This window comes from Xiphophorus maculatus, chromosome 5 (assembly GCF_002775205.1).
Source record: "Xiphophorus maculatus strain JP 163 A chromosome 5, X_maculatus-5.0-male, whole genome shotgun sequence".
Lineage (NCBI taxonomy): Eukaryota > Metazoa > Chordata > Actinopteri > Cyprinodontiformes > Poeciliidae > Xiphophorus > Xiphophorus maculatus.
In genome coordinates this window covers 16,606,169-16,628,654 of record NC_036447.1, presented here as the reverse complement: position 1 = coordinate 16,628,654, position 22,486 = coordinate 16,606,169, and the positions used below count along the sequence as shown (strand labels likewise).

The window sequence follows — 22,486 nt, the reverse complement described above, 5'->3', positions numbered from 1 at the left end:
AGACATCAACATAACCCTTTGTGGGATAAAAAAAAAAAAAAAAAAGCAAACAACTGGTAAACTTCTCTGGTTGCCCTCAGTGTTGTTGGTTTATTGACCCAGGCAGCAACAGCTGATTGTCCTGATGGATTAATTTTGAAAAAACCACGAATTGACAATATGGAGACGAGGTACGAAAAGCACTCATATGGTCTCCGAGTTACTTGAGGCAAATGGTTTGCCGCTTACCCCGCGTCTTCCCACAGCAAACCGTTTCCTCACCTCCAGCCGAAGAGGGACTTCATCTTCAAAGCGGAGCCACGCTCGCTGCAGCTGCGAGGGGGCGGAGCCTGTCGGGGCTGAAGTCCCGGAGCCTATCATAAAGTTAGAGAGTCTCAGAGTGCTCCTTACCTGCGCGCCGAGCCGTTTCACCTGGACCGTCACATGAAATATGATGAGGATTTTACCTTCGTGTGCGCACTTCTTCTTGACGAGTAGAAGGCAGGTTTATATCCGACGGAACGCAGCCGCAGCTCCGAGGACGCACAGGTAACTCAGCGCAGGGTTTTCATATTAATATATTGTGCTTTCACTGCGACGTTTTGGTTAGCCAGGAATATAATCTGCAGCAGAAGCAGCAATCTGCCTTTAAAGAGTCTCTACACGCCTCCGCTCATAAAGAAAGGTGGTGGGGGGGGAGTTTCTTGTAAAAAATAAAAAATAAATCAGATTATAACTTTAAGCAACGTCATAAAACTTTTACTGATTTGAATCCATGAAAAACGATTGATTGACGTTTTAAGTGCACAATCTAAAGTTATTTTTTTCCCCAAAGGCCTCCAAAAACTATTTATTTTTGAGGAAAGCAAATCTAACTCGAGGTTATAGTGACGCATGAAAGCAAGAAACACAATTTGGCTTTCAAAAGTTTCAGTGGCACTTTAAATTATATTTAAAAATAAGTTAAACAAACTCATTTACATTTTGTATGCATTTCTTTAATTAATAAAAAAAATCCTGGGTCGAAATATGAGTGAATACAAACTGCATTGAAATAATAATGCATAGTAATAATAATAATAATAATAATAATAATAATAATAATAATAATAATAATAGCACAAAAAACAACCGATAAATGAAAAAAAAATCAATAAACTTTGTATTGATCTAATAAAACTGTAAAAACAGCGGCTGGGTTAAAAGTAGCACGTTAAACGAAGCTAAAATGCAGTGAATGCATGAGACATTATCAACATGGATGAAACTAAACGCATGACTTTCTTGTGACACAACCTTGTTGTTTTCTCTACAACAAAAAGTATAAAGACGGTAAGAAGAAACGCAGCTTATTTTAACTTCGTAAAAGTTAAAATAAGCTGTTTGTTGTTCAAATAATCCCTCATATCTTGTATTTTTACATCAGTCTGGATTCATGGATCTGTTTTGTTTTATATGAATTCAGCTTGTAGGCTTATTACGAAGTGCAAACTCTCTTGATCAAGTACCCTGTAGTTGTATTTATTCATTAAGGCCAGCATAGTTAATCTCCATCAAAAAGAAAAGAAAACATCATTATCTGCAGAATTTTCAGATTATTTGTAGTTAAATGTTCTTAAAATGACCTGTGCAAGCCGTACCCCGTGTCTCGCTCCCCCCACCACTGTGTCTTCCTGGCAGAGACAATAAACTGATGTCAAAAATCAAATGATTGCATATTAAGTCCTCAAATTCCTGCATTACTGAAAATATAATATATTATTGAAGTATTGCTCATTGAAATATATCTACACATTTTACTTAATGCTTAACAAAAAATGTATATCCATAAATTGATATATATTTAAATATGCACACATAAAATACAACAAATATATGAAAGAAAATAAAGTTTGAGTAAAGTTTATCATTAATTTCCACTATTTGTGTTTTGATTTTTACAATTTCACGTAAAGGTTGGACTCATGTATTTGATTATTGAGATGGCACAATTAAAAAGTGGTTTCACTCCTTGAAAATTAGGTGATTTTGGTGATACTTTCAAGCCAATGCTAAGTATTGATACCCTTTGCCACATAATTGTCAATGCAAAGATGAAGTGTCTGTTTAGCTATGCTGTCCCAAATTACCTGATCTCCCAATATACCTGTCTCCACCCTGAGGAGGAGAAAGTGCTTTGCTTTACTCTGTCAGTTCTTCATTTCTTTGTCATTTAAGACTTAATAGATGTTTATTAATCATTTTCGGTTTAATAATAGTGTTATAAACTATACAATAGAATAGACACAACCCTTATTGTCCTGTAAAGAGGAAAATCAGGTGTAACGGTAGCAACAGATTTAAAGGTCGCACCGTAAAGTTCTTAGTGTTAAAAAACAAGAGCAGCAGAATAAGAGAAAATTCAGATCAATGACTGTTGACTCTTGTAAATTAACGCTCAGTTGTTATTTGACTACCCAGACAAAATGAAAAGATATAAAAATGTTCCTAAAGTTTTCTGTCACGCTTTCTGCTTTTTAAAATATAGTAAACAAAGAAGAAGCAGTTTTTTCCTTTTAATGTTTTTAGGGTGTAAACCCGTGCTTGGGAATCCCATAAATCATTCAGGATGTTAAGCTGCCATTCATATCTGAAGTATTTCTGCAATTAATCATACACTTAAGAGAGAGCAGAAGAGATTAGCACAGATTAGAACTACATGCATGTCTGCGTCTGCATGTCACCAACTTAATCCGTTGCTCAGGTGTACAAAAACTTTTTTTTTATACGACCTGCCAGGTTTTTCAAGTCAACCTTGGTCATTCCAGCAGGAATTAGTGTTTTGTTTTAACATGTTACCAGAGCACTTTACTCAAACATAGCTGCTGCACTGAGGTCTGAAGCGTTTGATTTAGTCAGAAAACTGTTTGAAGTTTGTCATTACAGACTCGTCTGAAGTGGCCCCTGCCAAGCTCCGGCTCCACTCCATCCATCTTGTACATTTAGGCAGGTTAAAACAAACAGCCTAAAAAAACCAGTTGACCCAAACGAGTTCCCACAGACAGTCGGGGGTCAACAGATGGGATGTGATGAGACAGATAATAAAACTTGACTTGTGGGTTCGATAGGAAAAGGTCTTCACGTAGTAAAAACTTCTTGGACTTCAAATAAACCACATTGGGGTGTTTTTTGTGAACCAAGAGTTCTGGTAAAAATAGATCAGTGCAGCCCTCGATTAATTTAAGTCAGCAGGAAAAATATGCAACATCAGGGCAAATGAGTTATTTAAAAGAGCCATCAAACTGGATTGCTAAATACATAATATTTGGGTTAGAGTGCATTATTTTTATGTTTATTTCAGTTCTGCAGTAAGAATGTTCAGAATAAAGATTTCTGAAAGTCTTCACTGATCTTATTACCAGTTCCTTGATCAAAGGATAAATGATGAACACACCTAGCACACAGTTGTGTTAACAACTTTACAAGTATAAGGCTAATATTAGCTTAACTGAACAAACTTCCTATACAGTTTCTAATAAAATCATTAACACAACCCACTGATATTAACACTAATATACCAGCTTAATTTTACAATCTTTTTGCTCAAAACGACCCAACTTTTATTCCGACAGTGTAAACTTACTATTATGGGATAAAGAAGTAACCCAGCAGTGTCTGTGCATGCAGTTCAATGTACTTCAGGTTAACAATAGTTTAATTAGGATTACCGCTAAAGGATTGGGTTTAAGGTTTGATCCTGTACTTTGAGGTAGGTTAAAAAATAAGCTAAAACTATGAATTTATAAAGTTATCAATTTGGTTGAACAAAATAAACCAAAGAATTAATTTCTTGTGGTTGTTTTAATTTATGCACTAATATCTAATAGACAACATTGTATGAAATATTTTTTATTTATATCTACCTTTTGAGCAATTTAGTCAAAAAGTTGAACATGGCTAGCACTAGCTTGTCCAACCTACTTAGCACTTCAAAAGTGAAGATTAATAAATGACTTTAGGTTAACAAACATATTTGCTACTAACATGAACATGATTATTCAGCATCATTTCACCATCTTATTAATTCTTATTTCATCCTGTAGGAAAGGTCAGTAGAGCCTGATCAAGTCATTGTTTGGTTCAAAATGGCGGTCTGTGGAGAATGATGACACTTTGTCCCGTCTCCTCTCAATCCAGATAAACTTGGACACAATTTTTCACACAGTGTTTGCCCTTAAACCAGCCAACTTCTGCAGCAGCAGGATGAATCCAGCATTTGGATGGAGAAAATAACCCAGATGATTTAGTGTCCAGAGTAACGTGAACATCAGGCTAACAGAACATTTATTACTACAGTTGCAATCCAAAAGGTGTCATGTTAAAACTTTTGGGCAAAGAACAACCAAGCTTACATTTTTCAGCAACATTGAGCAATCCAGGCCTGCATTCATTTGTAACAATATGAATGATTTATAGGTTTTATTCATAATAAAAAGTTAAGTTTTAAACCTCTAAAAATAGGCTAAAGAGACCAATAGAGTGAGATGAAAAAAATGACCTGGATTACTAATATCTGGTTTACATGAATTATTTTTAGCTTTAATTATGTACCAACAACTCTCAGATAATACATCATGAATTAATACCTGTCTTCGCTTACTGAGCAACTAATCAAATGTAAATGCTTAATAAATCTCGCATTAGCTTTAATATCTATTTAGCAGGTAAAAGGTGATTTTTTTTTTATTTTTAATTTATCTGAACAAACCTGTTCTTTAGCACACAGCACCATGACATTAAAATGATCATTCAGCAGCACTCTTATTTCCTCCTGTGGAAGAGGTTTGGTAACGACTGATCTGGTAGTAGTGTAATTCAAAATGGTGGTCTGTAAAGAATAACGACTCTCCTTCTAGTTTCTTCTTTAACCCAACAACGTGGGTCACAATTTTAGACCAAATATTTGGTCTTGCAGCAGCAGTAGACCAGGATTTGGGTTATAGATTTAACCAACAGGTTCCTGTTTGCAAATCATTAATTAGGTGCGAATCAAAACCGCGTGATGAGTGCCTCCAAGTGTATAAAGACTTTTGTTAACGACTGGACTTTGTTAACATGTAAGTCGCAGTTGGAAGCACACATTAAGCAAGAATCACCAGTGCAGCTTGCTCTTCAGCGTTCCTCCCCCCATGTCGGGCCTCCGTTCGATGGCAGACTTGTAAAATGGCGACTGTGCTGAGTCTTGGTCGGGCAGGTTTTATGACCAGAGAATTTTGTGCAGCTCTCACACTCCCTCAGGGCCCACCTTATGCCAGCTGTTTCCCTCAGGAACCAGGGGGCTCTCCCAGCCTTTCACTGGACGAAGGAAGATGCCGCTGTCTTCGTTTGTTTACGGGCGGAGAGGAGGACCATGTAGACGTGAGCATCTTCAAAAAAAATGATAGAGTTAAAACTCAAGCTCCATGTTGGCTTGAAATATGTCACCTTGACCTTTAACAGCAGACCTTTTCATCAGAGAGAGTCCGAACTAATTGTTTTACAATTTCACTAGAAAGTAGCTCTGAGTGGCTTTAACTTAGCTTTGATCCTCTTCGCTTTACTTCAGACTGAGCTGATTGAAATCTTTTGTTAGGAGTCCCTTACTGTCAGTAATACCACTGACTCCTTCCTGTAATGGTGCTCTCCATCAGGCAGCCTGTTGGGTGACCTCTTGTTTTTTTACAATGTGGCATTTCAGATATGCATCACCAAGTGATCTCCAGACAGACACCAGACTACTGCATTGTTTCCTGCTGTAAAGATAATTGTAGACATTCGTGATTAGAGTACTGGAAGTCAACATGATGGTTTTGTGCTGGAACCTGTTTGGTTTTATGTCCTGTTGGCAAAGTTCTCATTCACCTACACAAACATGTCCGATTTTAACAAGCTTTGTGTCACCTGTGGAAAATGGATAGGCACCTCCTACGGTACGCAACACCTGACTGCCGATGACGCCGCCGAAGTGTACGCAAATAAAAATTCCTGAGGCTTGTTGGGGACAGGATGTGAATTTAGAGCATGTGCCCATAATTATACACATAAAGTAATTGTTCTTGTGTTATTGTTGGGCTCCTATTCTCCAGCTACTGAATGTTGTTAGTTCACAGCTGTTGAAGCTTCTTTCGCCGCCAGTGTGTCAGAGGGAGGGCGCCTTACACGTCTTCTTCCATAACTTGCCCAGAGGGCTCTTGTTGTAAATCATGTGTGAGTCACACACACACACACGCACACCCCCCACCCCCTCCGCACTCAAACACACACACACATATACAAATATATAAAATACTTCTTCTGTCTACTAGGTTTTTATCTCCACAAGCCTCAGGGATGTACAAATAGGCTTTGGCCTGCAGCCATACCTCCCTGCAACTTCTTCCTCTACCAAACTGTTCTCTTGTCAACACTCCCCCTCACCCCCTACATTCATTTCTGCTAAATTTTTTTCCCCTTGCTGCTGCCTCTGCCTCCGTGCCGAGCCAGCGATGTTGTTTTCTTTGCGCTTGTCTTTGACGGTCCTTCATGGGAAGTACCTGGCAGCGGATGCATGTGGCAGGCCTTTGCCTGGACACGTCTGTCTCCCCCTCTCGTCTGTTTCCACGGCCACGCAGCGTGAGAACTGCGGTATCTATGGTAACGGGGGAGGTGTCCTCAAAGTTTATAATTTAAGTGCCTCAAACAGGGGTCTGCGAATTTAGTTTTGAAGCATTTCGTTCCCAGCGAAAGACTTGAGACTTGAGAGACTAAAATAGGTGAATGAAAGACTGATTTGAGATGTGTTGGGTTTTTTTTTTGTCTCTGCAGGTTTTCTTCTCAGGGCTGCCTGAAAAGACACTGATCAACTCCTCAAGCCGCTGACTTAATTCTGAATCTTACACCTGCACCACCGGCATTCATGGCCCACCCTTACGAGCCCTGGTTAAGGACAGCACCATCTAGTGGCAGCTCTGAAGAAATGAACATCCCGTCCTGGTGGGACCTCCACCGCGATGTGCAAGCCGGCAGCTGGATAGACCTGCAGACTGGGCAAAGTGTTGGTGTGCCCTCAGTGAGCACTGGCAGCTCCATGGGACTGCAGAACTCTTTAGGCCCGTATGGCTCCGACCCACAGCTGTGCACCATGCCCCCGGCTCAGCACACCCCCACCTCACACTCGCCCCACCTCTTCCCGCTGGACGGCTTCAAGATGGAACCACTGGGACCTGAAATGCTGCAGCAGGAAACCTTCTCCTTGGAGGAACCGCAGGAGACCTCTGTGTCAGCTCGGCCCAAGCCCCAGCGACGTTCCTCCTCTCGGGGCGCCGGGCAGACCATGTGCCGGTGCCCCAACTGCATCCACGCCGAGCAGATGGGCCAGAGCGCCGACGACAGCAGGACGAAGCACATGCACAACTGCCACATCCCTGGATGTGGCAAAGCCTATGCTAAAACCTCCCACTTGAAGGCTCACCTGCGCTGGCACAGCGGCGACCGGCCATTTGTCTGCAACTGGCTCTTCTGCGGAAAGAGGTTCACACGCTCTGATGAACTGCAACGCCACCTGCAGACACACACCGGTGCCAAGAAGTTTAGCTGCGCTTTGTGCCCACGAGTGTTCATGCGTAACGACCACCTGGCCAAGCACATGCGCACCCACGAGTCCCCGCCAGGGCATGGGGAGGAGAGAGTAAATGGGGATGGGAAGGGTTTTGATGCACCCACACCGACACAGTCATCGTCTGACAGCACAGAGCCTCAGCTGAAGCTGAAATGTGAGATAGACCCCTCGGTTTCAAACGTGACAGGGCAGTCTGGCTAATTTTATCACTTCCAGGAGATGTTTGGTAGTAAGAGAGTTCAGTCCTCTCTGTCACAGAGAGAGAATAGTTTTATAATAGAGTAGAAGAATGGTTTGGACACACTATTACTGATGAAAGCTGGATGGAATGTATGCAACTCCTGTGGTAGTGATAGAAGGGATGCTACAGCACACAGGAAACACAGGGTTGTATGCGTTGTGCAGCTAAAACTCTCCTCTGTAGCTTTTAAAAGGAATCAAAGAAGAGCCAGAGGTGCAGCGTGCTGCTCGACCCGCCAGCAGACCAGAGGACGGACATGAGTCCAACTGAAAACAGATGTTTACGTGAAACTTGTTGAACATGTTACTGAAAGTGAGGAGCAGGTCTGCTTCCAACTTTTTAAAAAGGAGACAGTGATAATATTTTTTGTTTGTATTTAATATTCTGACCACATGAGTGCAGCCCACTGTACCAGGAGACAAAATGTTTTATTTTCTGTTGAGAGCACACAGATCGAGAGCCATTTTTTTTGTTTTATTGTGATAATATAATATAATATAATATAATATAATATAATATAATATAATATAATATAATATAATATACAGTGCCTTGCAAGAATATTCATAAATGTTGAACTTCCATGTTTTGTCTCTTTTCAGCCACATTCAATTTACCGGTAGTCAATTTTATTTGACAGAACTACAGGAGAATTACGTTTCTTTCTACTTCAAAAGTAGAAAGAAACTGCAGGATTTTAACAAATGGTTTTTAACATTTTATAATTAATAGTAATCTCAATAGTGTGACATCTAGTTGTATTTTGTCTTCGTAGGTCAACACTTTGTAGATGCGTATTTCTGTGCAGTTAGAGCTGTAGGTTTTGTGGAGGAAGTCTCTACCACCTTTGCACATCTGAAGACTGAAACTTTTATTCTGCATTTATTCTGCTTCGCAAAAGACCTAAAACTCAGGTGAGATGGAGTGAACAGAATTTTTCTAGATCTTTAAAATAGGATTTAGGCCCGTACTTTGACTGGGCCATTCTAGCACGTTTGTTCTTTGAACTAAGCCTAAACCGTTGTCACTGTGGTTGCATGTTCAAAGCTGTAGTTCTGTTGGAAGATGAGCCTCCATCCCCGTCTCGAGTCTTTTGTTTCATCCAACCAATTTGCCTGACCTTGCTGAAGAAAAGCTTCCCAACAGCATGATGCTGCCACCACCATGATTTACTGTGGGGATGGTTGGTTAAGGTTGATGCAGAGTATTACTTGCACACATGTTGTGAGTCTAGGTAAAGTGTTTCATTTTGTTTTCTGTGTTTCCTACATCGCTTGTGGTATGAATATACTTCCTGAGCCATGTTTCAAAAGTAAACATGTACAACTCCTCCTGGGTCTCTCATCTGTACCACTGATTATTACTGTCTACTGTGCTATAACATAACCTTGCTCTAAACCTCTCCACCATTGCATCCTGGCCTTTCTGCTGTGTTCCTGGGTCTTCATGATGCTGTTGTTCCTCTGACCTCTGAGGCCTTAAAATGACAGTTGGAGTTATTCTGAGGTTAAATTGGAAACAGATAGACTCTGTCTACTCATAGGATTACAAAAGTAGTTAATAAAATTTGAATTTATTTAGCGGTATCAGAATAGAGGGGTAGGACTGCAACTCTACTCTGACTCTGCACTTTTCAGATTTTACTACATGAAGATATTTGAAAACCAGGCATCTTTCTTTACCGTTCAAAATTTTGCACTACTTTGTGTTGATGTATCACTTTAAATCATACTAAAATACATTAAAGTTTGTTGGTGGTAATGTGACAAAATGCAGAAACATTATGAATATCTTCGCAAGGCACTGTACGTATAACAATTTGGGAATTTCATGCACTATAACAGCTAGAACTGACCAAACATTATGTTCCTTTTTCACCTAAACAATGGTGCTAAAAGACTTGAGAACAGGAAAATGTGAACAGGTGCTCGAGATGAAAGAAACCAAAAACAAAAGAGCCACTTCAACGACATGAAGAAGTCGAGACCCACAGACCCACAACAAACCGAGACATGGACAGAAAGATGCCGTCTGGTTTGATGAATCCAGGTTTCTGTTGTGACACGCTCAGGGACAGCAGACACATCTGGAAGCAGAGCACAAAAACAAGCCAGCCTCTCCATCCTGTTGACGCCGCAGGTTGCAGGTACTGAAAGACACGTCCAACACGAAGAAGCACAAGACTCTGAGCTGCACTTGACAATTTTGTCTTCCTAACAATAGATCAAATGGTTGTGTGTAATGTGAAAGAGGTAACAGTTGTTGAGTGCTATCACCTATGTCCTCTGCACTTTGCCTCAACATCTATTTTGATGTCTATTTCGTCTCTGATTTACTGGTTTAAAGCCCCCCTGCTCAATTTATCCATATATGCAGTAACAGATATTCAAATATTTATATTTAAAAAACTAATTATTGCCTTGTAGCTCCACCTAAAAAGAATACAACGGGCCCCATTGGCAGCCCCGTTATTTAGCACTACTCATAAAACCGAACAGAGGACTTAGTTTGGAGATTTAAAAGGAAAAGCATGATAATGGAATGAAGCCTTTTTTGGAATTAAATATGTCACCAAATGAGTTAGAATAACATTGTGTCTGTTAGAGCCCCACAGATATTTATTAACAACTTGTTGTAAAAGAAAATGGCTTTTATATATTATTTTTTACAATTCTGCTGCCCCCTGCAGGTCATATGCATTCCTAAAAATGTAAAGAACAGCTAGAATACCTGATGATTTTTCTTTTTCAGGAGTGAAACAATTAGGTTACTTATATTTGGTTAGATTGTTTTAAATATCAATGTTATATGATCAGTAGTGGTGTAGCTTTATAGGATGTATGCAATCCATCACAAATTACAGGCAGATTTCTACATTTTAGGGAGCTTTTGATGATCAGAGACTCACAGTTGTATTTATGTATAGAAGATACATTAGAATAAAGGGCTTAAACATTAGTCAATTATTGTTCATTGACTAGTATTAATGTTATAAGTTGTTGATGTTTTTATAGATAGACTTATTTTATTTTATAGACATTTTCTAGTGGTTCCTGTAGTTGATGTAACAGTTTTTGGAGACTGTAATGGAATAATTTAAATACCATAATAATTTGTAGTTAATTGATTATTGTCCCTCATTAATAAATCTGATAAAGAAGTGCACTAAGTCTGTTTGTATTTTATTTATAGAATAAATGCTTGTAACAGTGTTGGAAACCAAAGTCAATCTACTTTTATTTAATTCAGTGCTTGGGGTAAGTGGATATTTTCTGATTTTATCGCTTTGTTTCCGGGCCAGTTCACTTGCAGGATTACTAAAAACATATGATGCTGGATCATGTCCAACTTTTAAGATTTTTTAGAATGAATGTATCTGGCTCAAAAACAAAACTTTGATCAATATGTATCAGTATTTTATTTTTGGGGTTTATTTTCCTAAAACACCAAAACTGTTAGAACAAGACAATTAACACCCTGTAGAATGTAGTACATTTGATTTCTGAAGATTTCATTGAAAAAAAATTATAACATCCACTATATTGTATAGTTTCTCTACCACCCATCTCAGTCATTTACTTCAGGCGTTTCAATGACTTCAAGGTTCACATGTGCATTAAATCCAGCACATTGGCATGCTGCTTACTTCTACAAACCTTACTGAAAGAATGGGTCACTTTAAGAAGTTCCATAAATTCCTCCATGGTAGCATGTGAAGGTGCCTCATCTGCAAAACAGCTAGTCCTGAAATTTGCTCACAGCTAAATAGTCTACTGAACTATTAGAGGTAATATAACAAAGTGAAAGTGACTGCGAAGAGCAACTCATTTGCTACAAACTTGTAAACTGCATAACATCACATATGTCAAAACATAGTGCAAATTGCACAGAAGTCGTAATGTTTTTTTTCCAAATTTCATGTGGCTTTCAGATTAACTCAAGAACTGTGCGTGGAGAGCTTAATGGAGTGGCTTCGCATAGCTAAGCTGCTGTGCTTAAGCCTTACATCACCAAGACTAATGCCAAGTGTCAGATGAAGTGGCGTAAATCACACAGCTACAGGACTCTAGAGCAAATGAGACATGTTCTCTGCAGTGACGAATCATGCCAGTTTAAAGGACGATTCTCTACGATTTGAAGTGAATACATTGTGAAAAGTGAATACATTGTGAAACTGTAATAAAGTTGGACTTGGCTCAGTTCAAGACAAAATAAGTCTTAATGCTTCAGCTTGCCACAATGTGGTGGACAATTCCATAATCCCACCTTTATGGGAAAAGTTTGGAGGTGCCTCCTGTTCTAATATGATTTTGCATCAGTGCACAAAGCAGTAGCCAATTGGCCATATATTCATGGAAGTATCTTTTGTGGCAGAAGTTGAGTGACCTGCACATTCACCTAAAACTGATGAAAGACATCTGGAGTAAATTTGAGTGAAGACAGGAAGTTTTGCTTTGTCATCCAACATCAAAAATCACAATTGCACTTCTGGAAAGATGGTTTAAAAAAAATCCCTCTTGAAAAAGTAAATGGCTAATAAGGTGTGTCCGCTAGAAGAAGCAGTAAGATGACAAAACACAGTGCTGTTTCCAGAAACTGAATGATTTTGATGTCATGTTGGACAGTTTTTGTAATCTTTAAATTGCCTGTCAACTACAATTAAAGCTATTACAACGAAATTATAATCCTCCTTTTATTTAGTCCTACTTATTGCCCAGTAAATTCTGACTTTCATTACTATATTTAAGAGCTTGACATTTGAAACGTATTTATTGATTTAAAAAGCTAAAATATATTATTATTATTATTATTATTATTATTATTATTATTATTATTATTATTATTATTATTATTATTATTATTATTATTATTCCATCCATTCATCCATTTTCCCTAGTGGCGTCGGGAGGGCTGCTGGTGCCTAAAAGTAGGAACGAATTTTCTGTGACTGTTACGTTCAGGGGGAATAATTTGTTGCGCCATGTTCCTAACCGGAACTATTCGTTCAAAACAGGAAATGAGGAGCTTGACGGACTCCATTTTCTAGCTGTCGTTTGGGATTTCGTTGTTTTACGTTTTCTTTTTAAGGGACTCCTTTTGTCCGTCTTGTTTTCTTGTTAGATTAAAAACCCAAACTAGAATCCAAAATGGGAGGCGGAGATTTGGTAAGTTTGATTTAAACACGTAGGCGAAAATATGCTTCACGTTACAGATAAACTAAAAAACTCCATTAAAAATATGTCATTTAAATGTACGCCTCTTTTCTTGCGTCTTCAGAGAGTAACGAGAAAAGCCGAGAATTTGTTTTGTCTTATCAGGAACTATCTTTTAGTTTTGCGAAATTAAATTTAACGTTGGTTTTGTTAATCTTACATTTAATGGTCACTAGTAAGCTAAGTAGCCAACGTATTCCAGTGTGTCACTTTAACAATTTTTTAAAGTAAAATTATCATTACTAGTGAACAAACGACAAAATAAAGACCAAGAAATACAACAGTCGTGAATTGGCCGTTTTCTCCACAAATACTTAGACAATGACCCTGAACCGAATCACATTGGAGTTGTTTAGTTCAAAGCATGTTTGTGCTAGAATGGCTCAGTCAAAGCCCGACCCAGTTTAGAAACTGTGGCCCGACTTTAAAACGGATATAAACTGATATCAATACACTGATACAAAGCTGATGGTGACTTACGCCAAGAGACGTATAGCTCTAGTTGTTGATTAAAGGACACTGAATACAACCACACCCAACACTTAATAGATTGTCATTATTTTCAGTAATATATATTCAGCTTTCTGTTTGCATTATGTGAAAGTTGTAGAAATTGAGCATGAATCATTTTTGGCTGGCACTGAAGATAAATATTTCTACAATGTCTTTTCCCAGAATTTAAAGAAGAGCTGGCATCCCCAGACTATGAAAAACATAGAGCGAGTTTGGAAAGCTGAGCAGAAATATGAGGCAGAACGCAAGAAGATAGAGGAGCTCCAGAAGGAACTGAAGGAAGAGAGAGCCCGAGAAGAAATTACCAGATATGCAGAGGAAACGGGAGCCATCAAGTAAGCTAGACCTAACATCTTCAGCTACATTTATGTGGTGTCTACTGCCATAAAATAATTGGGTTCCTTATTATTTTTACCCAACAGGAAAAAAGATGATCGGCTTGACTGGATGTACCAAGGCCCCGCTGGGCAGGTGTCCAGAGATGAGTACCTGTTGGGGCGTCCCATTGACAAGCAGATCACAGATCAGTACGAGGAGCCAGAGAGCGGCCCTTCAGCTGAGACCGGCCTCCTCCCAGGGTCGATATTCAACCCTACAACCCCGGCTTCTGGCCTCGATTTGGCAGCAAAGATCAGGGAAGACCCCCTGTTCCAAATCCGGTCAGTAAATCCATCTTAATCCTGTAACTCCTGGAAATATATGAGCGAAATGGGAAATTTGCTCATATATGAATCATGAATTCATGTGGTTTTCACAGGAAACGAGAAGAAGAAAAGAAAAGAGAAGTTCTGACTAATCCAGTAAAGATGAAGAAAATAAAGGAGATGGTAATTACTGGTTTACATAAAATAAGGTTTTTGTGACATTCTAATAATGTACTTTACTTTGTACTTAGCCAAAAATGGACACAAACATAAAAACATTTGTATTAACATTTCTTCTTCAAAGTAATTCACATAGTATTATTGATATCTGTTTATTGTTACTTTCTTTTTTCTATATAGTTGCGTCAAAATCTTGACAAAAAAGACAAGAAAAAGAAGAGGAAGAAGGAAAAGAAGGAGAAGCGAGGAGACAAGGAAAAGAAAAAGGAAAAGAAGCATAAGAGGAGAACTTCAAGTTCAAGCTCAGAGGAAGAAGAAGACAAACACAGGTGTGTGTGGGTGTGTGTGTGTGTGTGGAGGTAATAAACTGCAACATCTGCATAAAAATTTAAAGATCTCTCCTTTTTTCTTTTCTTCAGATGAGCCAGACAGTCTTGTTTTTAGTTGAAGTTATCTTTGATCGTTGTTTAGTTCTGTTTTTGCGCAATGAAATATCATCCATTTGCATAGAATGAATTATTGTTGATCTGTTTCAGGTCAAAAGACGGTAAATCACGTTCGCGCCATCTTTCAGGATATGGTCTGCAGGTCAGTAAGAATCTTTTTTTCTGAATAAAAACTTTAAGCATTTTAGGGGTTATGAAAGACTTTATTTTATGAAGAATTGACAGGATGCATATGTGTGGTTTTATTCCACATCTTACAAAAAAAAAAAGTCTTAGTCTTTACTTTGTGTGCAGATCGTTAAATTAAACATAGATCAGTGGTCAACTAGCTCCTACCTTTAATGATCGCTTGAATAATGACCATTTGTCAACAGACTGGATTCCTTATTTCATTGTCTAAAATTTGTATCCACCCATCCAAGAATCACAGTTGACATGAAAGAGAGATCTTCTATTGGAGTATGACAGGAACTACAGTTGTTTTATTAAGTGAATTTTGAAATTGGCACGAGAAAGGGAGATGCACGCAAGTAACTAGTGTTTTATTTCCTCTCAGCTTCCAAGCGGCAGACATCAGCAGGCTTCAGTGATGTCAAGTAACTCGGGGCGCCGAGAGAGAAGCCGCTCACGATCTCCCTACAGGAACCACAAAGACAGTCGCTCTTACAAGAAGGTGGAGGCGAGAGATCCCAGCCCACAGAGGGAAACTTACCAAAGACAGAGGCATCACGTGTCAAAGTAAGACTTCCTGATCAAAATGGCAAACATAAAATACTGTTTGAATATTAATCTGTTGTGTTGAGTTTTGTCTTCATCAGCACCCACGGGGAGGCTAATTCTGTATGTTGCTTTACGTAGGAAGCTTTCTGTAGAGGAACTGGAACGAAAAAGGCGTGAGATGATGGAGCAGGCCAAGCAGCGGGAGGAAGACAGGGAAAACAACGTGAAACGCTACAAAAGGCAAGACGAGCAAGATAAGCAGAGGGAACAAAACGCCAAGCACGACCGGCATGCTGGCTTCATCCAGTAAGTCCAGGCGGAAGAGGCTCCTTGTGTTGGATACAGTAATAGGTGCTTTTTGTTCAATTGGATCTTTTTTTTTTTTTTTTACAGTAACATGAAGCTGGAAAGTGCTGCTAGCTCATCTTTGGAAGACAGAGTGAAGAGGAATATTCACTCCATTCAGAGAACACCAGCCTCCCTGGATAACTTTATGAAGAGATGATTACAGCAGATTAGTTTAATGACTGGAAACATGTTTTCAGACTTGCCTTATTTCTCAACATCTGACTTTTTAATGTAATAATTGAGACAAAAAGGTAACATGGGAGCAGTCTAAGTGGAGAGCACAAGCCTCCGTCCTAAGGCTTTTATTCTCAAAAGCGCATGATAGAGGAGGAAAAGTCAATCATAGTGGTGGCTGATTTAGTCATGCCTATATCGAAAGAAACATTGATGAATAGTACTTGTACAGTATATTGTAAATGATTTTTAAGAGACTACATTGACCTGTTTTTTTATTTTTATTTTATCAGGATTGTTTATTTTATGTTCTACTGTAAGTTGGTTTAAAATGTAACTATTACTAGCCGTTTCATTATTTCCTTTGTTTATAAAGTATATCTAGCAGGAAAATCTGATTGTGTTTATATTTACCAAACTAAACTTACATACACCAAATGTTTTTGAAAATCTACAGTCAATTTTATTTAGCACATTTAACCAACAAGGCAGGTTACTGTACCAGGCTACTTCAAATCATTTGGACTTAATGAACTAGTTTTGCACAATTTTCTATCTAAAACTTTTTCTGAAACATTGGAACTGAGAATGGACAAACCTGACAAAAGTTACACAGTTAAGAGCTGGATAGTACTAAAAAATGAAGATGTGTATCAACAAGCAGGATTTGTTATAAGCAGTGCCATTGTTGGTGTAGTGATGTCATTAAATTAGATTTATTCCCACAAATCTGGCATCATTAGAAGTCTCATTGGAAACGTGGAAGAAGATGCTCTGATCTGATGAGATCATTTAACTTTTACCTGTCTCTGGAGGAAAATGTAACATATGCATCATGCAGTGGGATCCTGCATGTTGCTGTTTTACAATGGACAAGTCACAGTCCATAATTAAGACAAATTAGAAATTGTAACAAAGCTTAAACTTTTATGTTCACAAATACTTTAAAAATTGGCAAAAATCCAAGTTATTTATCATCATTATTAGTATTTTTCTGTTATTCAGCATCTCTTCATCACTGCCACCAAGATATTGCTGTAATTTGTCAGTTTCGCTTTGCTACACCTCTACCAAACTATACCGGGAGCAATCGTCCAATGGCATCAGAGGTTCTCGTGGAGGCAGTTGACCAGCCAATGACATTATCCCATCGTGATGACGTTTAAGAACCATGTTCGTACATTCTCTGTGTTTCTAAATCGTGTAGTCATTCTCATTCTGGGGAGTTAAAAATCAGTTTAGACCAACGCAGGAGCGATTTACAAGCTTCTAGCTACTAACAAAGAGAAAACAACACCCTCAAAATGGTAAGAGAACAACGTATTACTCCTCACATAAGCTTTTAGTTTAGAAAATAAATTATTTACGGCTACCAGAGCTGAGCTAGTAGCATTAGCATGCTAGTTTCAGTTTATGGCCCCAAAAAATGATCAAAAATTATCTTGAGAGTACCAATTAAAACGTACCTTAATGTCATTTTGAGCTTTATGTCGTTAGAAAATGCTAATCGGTATAAAGGATACAAGTTCTAGCCGCTAAGGGAAACCTTTAACATAAGCTATGCGAACATTTTCTGCACAGAAGCTAAACATGTTCGTTTTAGTTTCCTGGATTCACTCTCAACTCATTTGTGGTTTAAATGAACATATCTCCCTCATCTGCCCTCAATACTTTGTTGTATAGTCTGAAAATATAAGTCTAAGCTATTTGCAATTATTTATCCATACGTCTATGTGTGCTCTGTCATTCTGAATTGTGCGTTTAGCTCATAGCTAATGTAAAGATTTCTCAGTGCTTTAGTTTTATATATTTTGAACACTCTAAATCCCCAGGAACTGTTATGAAAGTGTGTAAAAAAAATACAATTAAAAATGCAGTCTTTACTAAGAGCACCAGTTCACCTTTTAACCCTAGGAGAGTTTTTATGCTTAAAATAATTGGTTCATTTAGCGGTACTCATTTGGTTTATAGTATTGTTAATAAGAAATTGGTTACTATGGTATCACGGTATTTGCACCAAATATTTAAGTTTATTAGTTGGATCAGTTTTAACTCGTGGATTTTTGTAACTGGAAATATTTCCCTCAAAATAATTGTTAAATGTAAGCAAGGGAAATGTTTCACCCAGCTGCCCAGTAATGTGCAGCAGCCTAATGGGAGAAATATCGCTGCTTTGCTTTATGCTTCATACACTGGAAAACACTCTGACACTTTCTTAGGATCTCTTTTAAAGGATTTAAAAACTTTCTCAAACGATCTGAAGTTTCTCAGTCAGGACTGCAACTTTTTTAGGATAACATCTGTGTTTTCTCTCTAATTTAGTTCACTGCTTATATTAGCACCTAGTTATTTATGTCAGTAAACTTTTTCAGGCTGTTGACCATTAATCATCACTAGGAGGACCTCCTCTTTTTTTTATTTCTAAAATCAATAATTAATTTAAACATCCTCCCTGCATTCAGTTTTAGCATGTTTCCCTCACAACAGCTGACAAATGAGTGGACCTTGTTTTTGTATAATGAGTCATTGACCTGATGAAACAAAATCAAAGTTAGACTGTGTTATCTGAAAATAATAATAATAATAAAAACTAGTAAATAGATTTGTTCTTTGCATCTGCTCTGACTGACTGTCCATCCTCTTATCCAGTCTATAATGAACTATAACGGTGGGGCCGTCATGGCCATGCGGGGGAAGAACTGTGTGGCGATAGCTGCAGACCGGCGGTACGGCATTCAGGCTCAGATGGTCACCACAGACTTCCAGAAGGTCTTCCCCATGGGAGATAGACTCTACATTGGGCTGGCTGGACTGGCTACTGATGTCCAGACAGTGTGAGTGTCCCTGACTTTAATAATCCATTTTCCCCACAACAAGAAAGTATTTGTCACAGAAAGGAGCAAAATATTGCAGATGTATGTTAGATGAATGATGGAAACTTGTTCTCTCTACATTGTGTTTAGAGCACAGAGGCTTAAATTCAGACTGAACCTGTATGAGCTGAAGGAAGGTCGTCAGATCAAGCCAAAAACCTTCATGAGTATGGTGTCCAATCTGCTGTATGAAAGGAGGTGAGTAAGTTTGGACAGTTGTAACGCTCCAAGTTTGTCTGTACAATCCTTTTTCTGTCAGAAATTTTCTGTTGGGTTTCAAGTTGAATCAAAACTCTGTTGGGGTTTTTTTTTTCTCACCTCCTGAAACATTTTTAGTGCATCTTGAGTTCAAATGAGGAATTCTGAAAATTGGTATTACCTCTTAGTTAATCTGCGATTCTACTTTTTATTGCAAAGTGTCATCATTTCTGATTTCCAGTGACTCTTGCAGACAATTTGTGTAAATTTGATGCATTTCAAGGCGTCACTAAAGTATGGCTATACTGTGGTATATATTTAGATTAAAACATTTTCCAGATCTGGATAATTGTGGAAAGGGAAATGAAGTACGGAAAAAATATTCGTTTTACCATATTTTACTCCATTGACTAAAATGTGTGTCCACTGATCTAGCTTCTTATAAATTAAACTATTTATTTATCCATCCATAATTCCTCCAAATTATTGTCTGTCCGTTTGTATTGCTATTCATAAAATTACACTCAACACACTTAACAAGGCTAATAGGTCAAATTAATTCCAGTTATGATACAGTATAACCACATTCAGAGTATCCTGCCAAATGGTGTCAGAGGTAGCCCAGCAGACTGAATTGAGTTGCTACCTTGCAGCAGTTCCTCATACAGAGTGGAAAAAAGACTTTTATTTTAGCAGTGTGGTTATTGTCTTTTTTTTTTTCTTTTCTTTTTTTAAAAATTAGGTTCGGACCGTACTACATCGAGCCAGTGATCGCAGGACTAGACCCCAAAACGTTTGAACCGTTCATCTGCTCCCTGGATCTGATTGGCTGCCCCATGGTAACAGAAGACTTTGTAGTGAGCGGCACCTGCTCGGAGCAGATGTACGGCATGTGTGAATCGTTGTGGGAGCCGGACATGGTCAGTATTCACTGCAGCCGAGTGAGACTTAATGAAGTCATCAGATTTTTGACAGGAACCTTCACTGAGAGCTGCCTTTGCTGAAGGAACATGACGTGTGCATGTTTGTTCAAACCCATTAATGATTTTGTAGTTAAAAATAAAGGACTAAAGGAATTTTTAAATTCTTTTTCTTGAGACTTGTGTGCATCTGAATCGACAGCTTGTGTTTTCAGTTCTTCCATTAAATGCAATGAACAACATGGCCACAGATCTTGGTTACAATAATAGTTCATTTCCTATCAATCAACAGCCACATTACTTGGGATTCCTAATCACAAAGTCTTGCATTGATCATTTCTGTGTAAAATCTACACATCTAAAGTGCAGGAAGTAAACCGTTGGCTTGTATTTTCATGTGACGCTGAAAATGTGTGAGCTGTTTGTAGCAATTCTTATGACTAAAATAATAAATGTTTGTGGTCCTGCAGGAACCAGAGGACCTGTTTGAGACCATCTCCCAGGCGATGCTGAATGCAGTGGATCGGGATGCTGTGTCCGGTATGGGAGTCGTCGTACATGTCGTGTAAGTGCAAAACGAACCCGTCTACCACCTGATCCCCTCTCAGGTGTTTGACATGGCCTGGAAAAATGTTTATTTTTCTGTTTTTGGTGCAGCTTTTACTTCATTTAAACAGTTTGTATATGGAACTATGAGTACCTTTCATTTTCCTAATTTGTAATGGAAATATTTAGACTAAAAAAACCATAATTTCTGTAAAATTTAATTGATTGTAGCGTACTCTGTAATGACTTATAGAGTCATTCTAGAAGTGATTTTGTGTCTAATTGTATTGGAAGAACTGGAGCAGCAGAAGTTATTTCTTAAACAACCCTTTACATAAAGTAATGCCGAAGAATATTTTTTCTACAGTGTAAAAAAGCAAACAAACAGTAAACTATTTTAAATTAAAGGTTTCATCTTACAATCATGTCTAAGCTCAACATGATCGTCAACCTCTAAATACAGATATTAAAATGTTGACTGAATACATCATGGCAATCAGAGTGACCTATTCTTTAATTTTAGAAATACTTGTAGTTCATCATCACTAAGAAGATTAGGCCCTTTTTTGGTTGATCAGATAATTTGCTGATAGTCGTGTGAAAACAGGAAACACGATTAAATGTCTAGTTTACTTAAGGGAATAAACAAAACACCTGTGGGAAGCCAATGGGACCAGTAAAGTCCCATTGTTGTCCCATTTCAGAAAACACATGAACTGACCTAAAAAGGAAAGAAGCCACATTTAATGAACTGATGAAGGTTCTTGTTCACAGTTTAAAACAATCCACAAACGCAGCATTTCAGCCACAGCACATTGTAAAGCACAATGGATCAGATTTTATGGTATGGGGACGTTTGTCATATGACGGTTGAATGCATCAAAATACTTGAGGTGACGTTGCTTCATGTCGATAGAGACAATTAAATGGAGATCAGTGAGAAAACAGCATCTTGTTTTCAGACCAACAAGCTTAGTTATATGGAGGGAACAGTGTGAGCACTGGAACTTAATCCAAAGGAAGCTCAGCTTGTGCTGATATTAAATGCATAATTTATGCAATATAAAACATTTTTTAAAAAGTAATCACTTCCTAAATAAATGTGATCAAATTTTCTTCATGTTTTTATTTGGAATAGAATTAGCAGTGTTCCCAATGCTATTATTTTGAGCACAGAACATTTTGCTGTAGGTCAAATTGCAGATCTGGAGGATTAATGTTGGTTTTAATCTTTCACAGAGAGAAAGACAAGATCACCACACGAACCCTGAAGGCCAGGATGGATTAGAGCATTTGTTTCTCTCTCTGCACTTCCTTTCTGCAGTTGTTTTGTATAAAAATTATTCAAATACACCTGTTCTGTTTTCTTACTCATCTCTTCAATAAATAAATAAAAAAAGGTTTAAACAATAAACTCTTGTTATCTTTGAGCATGCTTGGTCCATGATTAGTTCGAACAGGCTTGGCTCTTGTCAGCCAAGGGATTTTGTTGCTTCCCATCTGGAGACTTGATGAGGTATAATACAGTAAATGAATGCATAATTTAATATTTGGTGTACCCTGCCTCTTGCCAGGGAGATGGGTATCTCCCTGGCAACCCTGTAAGGATAAGCTAGTAAAGCCGATGGATGAATGAAAACATGATTTACAAAAATATTTATTTCACAATTGTTTTGTGGTTATGTGCTGTAGCTCATAAATTTGTTTTGTAAAATAGACTTGCTCAACAAGGTCAGTAGGTGGTGCCAACAGCAATCTTGTAAATATTAATTTGCCCTGCACAAGTTATTTAATAATTTAAATAATGAAATTTTCTGTCAACATATAATGCATTGATTGTACACGAAGTTATAATACTGAGACATTTATAAATTGA

At 38.1% G+C, this 22,486-nt stretch overlaps 3 protein-coding genes across 3 annotated transcripts; all 3 read left to right on the top strand.

Moving 5' to 3' along the window:
• The first annotated feature begins 382 nt into the window (after nt 1-382).
• LOC102233333 (transcription factor Sp6-like) lies at nt 383-8,313 on the top strand. The gene is made up of 2 exons (XM_005803087.2): nt 383-528; nt 6,802-8,313. Exon 2 carries the CDS (start codon nt 6,893-6,895, stop codon nt 7,793-7,795), a length of 903 nt encoding a protein of 300 aa, XP_005803144.1. The 5' UTR covers nt 383-528; nt 6,802-6,892; the 3' UTR covers nt 7,796-8,313.
• A 4,514-nt stretch (nt 8,314-12,827) lies between these two features.
• cwc25 (CWC25 spliceosome associated protein homolog) lies at nt 12,828-16,466 on the top strand. Its single transcript, XM_005803037.3, has 9 exons — nt 12,828-13,000; nt 13,724-13,896; nt 13,984-14,220; nt 14,319-14,388; nt 14,566-14,714; nt 14,922-14,973; nt 15,388-15,569; nt 15,690-15,857; nt 15,945-16,466. The coding sequence occupies exons 1-9, from the start codon at nt 12,983-12,985 to the stop codon at nt 16,054-16,056; spliced, it is 1,161 nt and encodes a 386-aa protein (XP_005803094.1). The 5' UTR covers nt 12,828-12,982; the 3' UTR covers nt 16,057-16,466.
• A 770-nt stretch (nt 16,467-17,236) lies between these two features.
• On the top strand, nt 17,237-22,024 carry psmb3 (proteasome subunit beta 3). The gene is made up of 6 exons (XM_005803038.3): nt 17,237-17,380; nt 18,723-18,907; nt 19,037-19,144; nt 19,887-20,064; nt 20,535-20,629; nt 21,850-22,024. The coding sequence occupies exons 1-6, from the start codon at nt 17,378-17,380 to the stop codon at nt 21,896-21,898; spliced, it is 618 nt and encodes a 205-aa protein (XP_005803095.1). The 5' UTR covers nt 17,237-17,377; the 3' UTR covers nt 21,899-22,024.
• Nucleotides 22,025-22,486: the final 462 nt, after the last annotated feature.

Bases quoted from the DNA above. Each gene is read 5' to 3' on its own strand.
- LOC102233333 (XM_005803087.2), top strand. From the start codon at position 6,893: ATGGCCCACCCTTACGAGCCCTGGTTAAGGACAGCACCATCTAGTGGC.
- psmb3 (XM_005803038.3), top strand. The intron at 20,065-20,534 runs GTCAGTATTCAC...GTGGTCCTGCAG, and splicing joins CGTTGTGGGAGCCGGACATG to GAACCAGAGGACCTGTTTGA. The intron at 20,630-21,849 runs GTAAGTGCAAAA...AATCTTTCACAG, and splicing joins GGAGTCGTCGTACATGTCGT to AGAGAAAGACAAGATCACCA.
- cwc25 (XM_005803037.3), top strand. The intron at 13,897-13,983 runs GTAAGCTAGACC...TTTACCCAACAG, and splicing joins GAGGAAACGGGAGCCATCAA to GAAAAAAGATGATCGGCTTG. The intron at 14,715-14,921 runs GTGTGTGTGGGT...GATCTGTTTCAG, and splicing joins GAAGAAGAAGACAAACACAG to GTCAAAAGACGGTAAATCAC.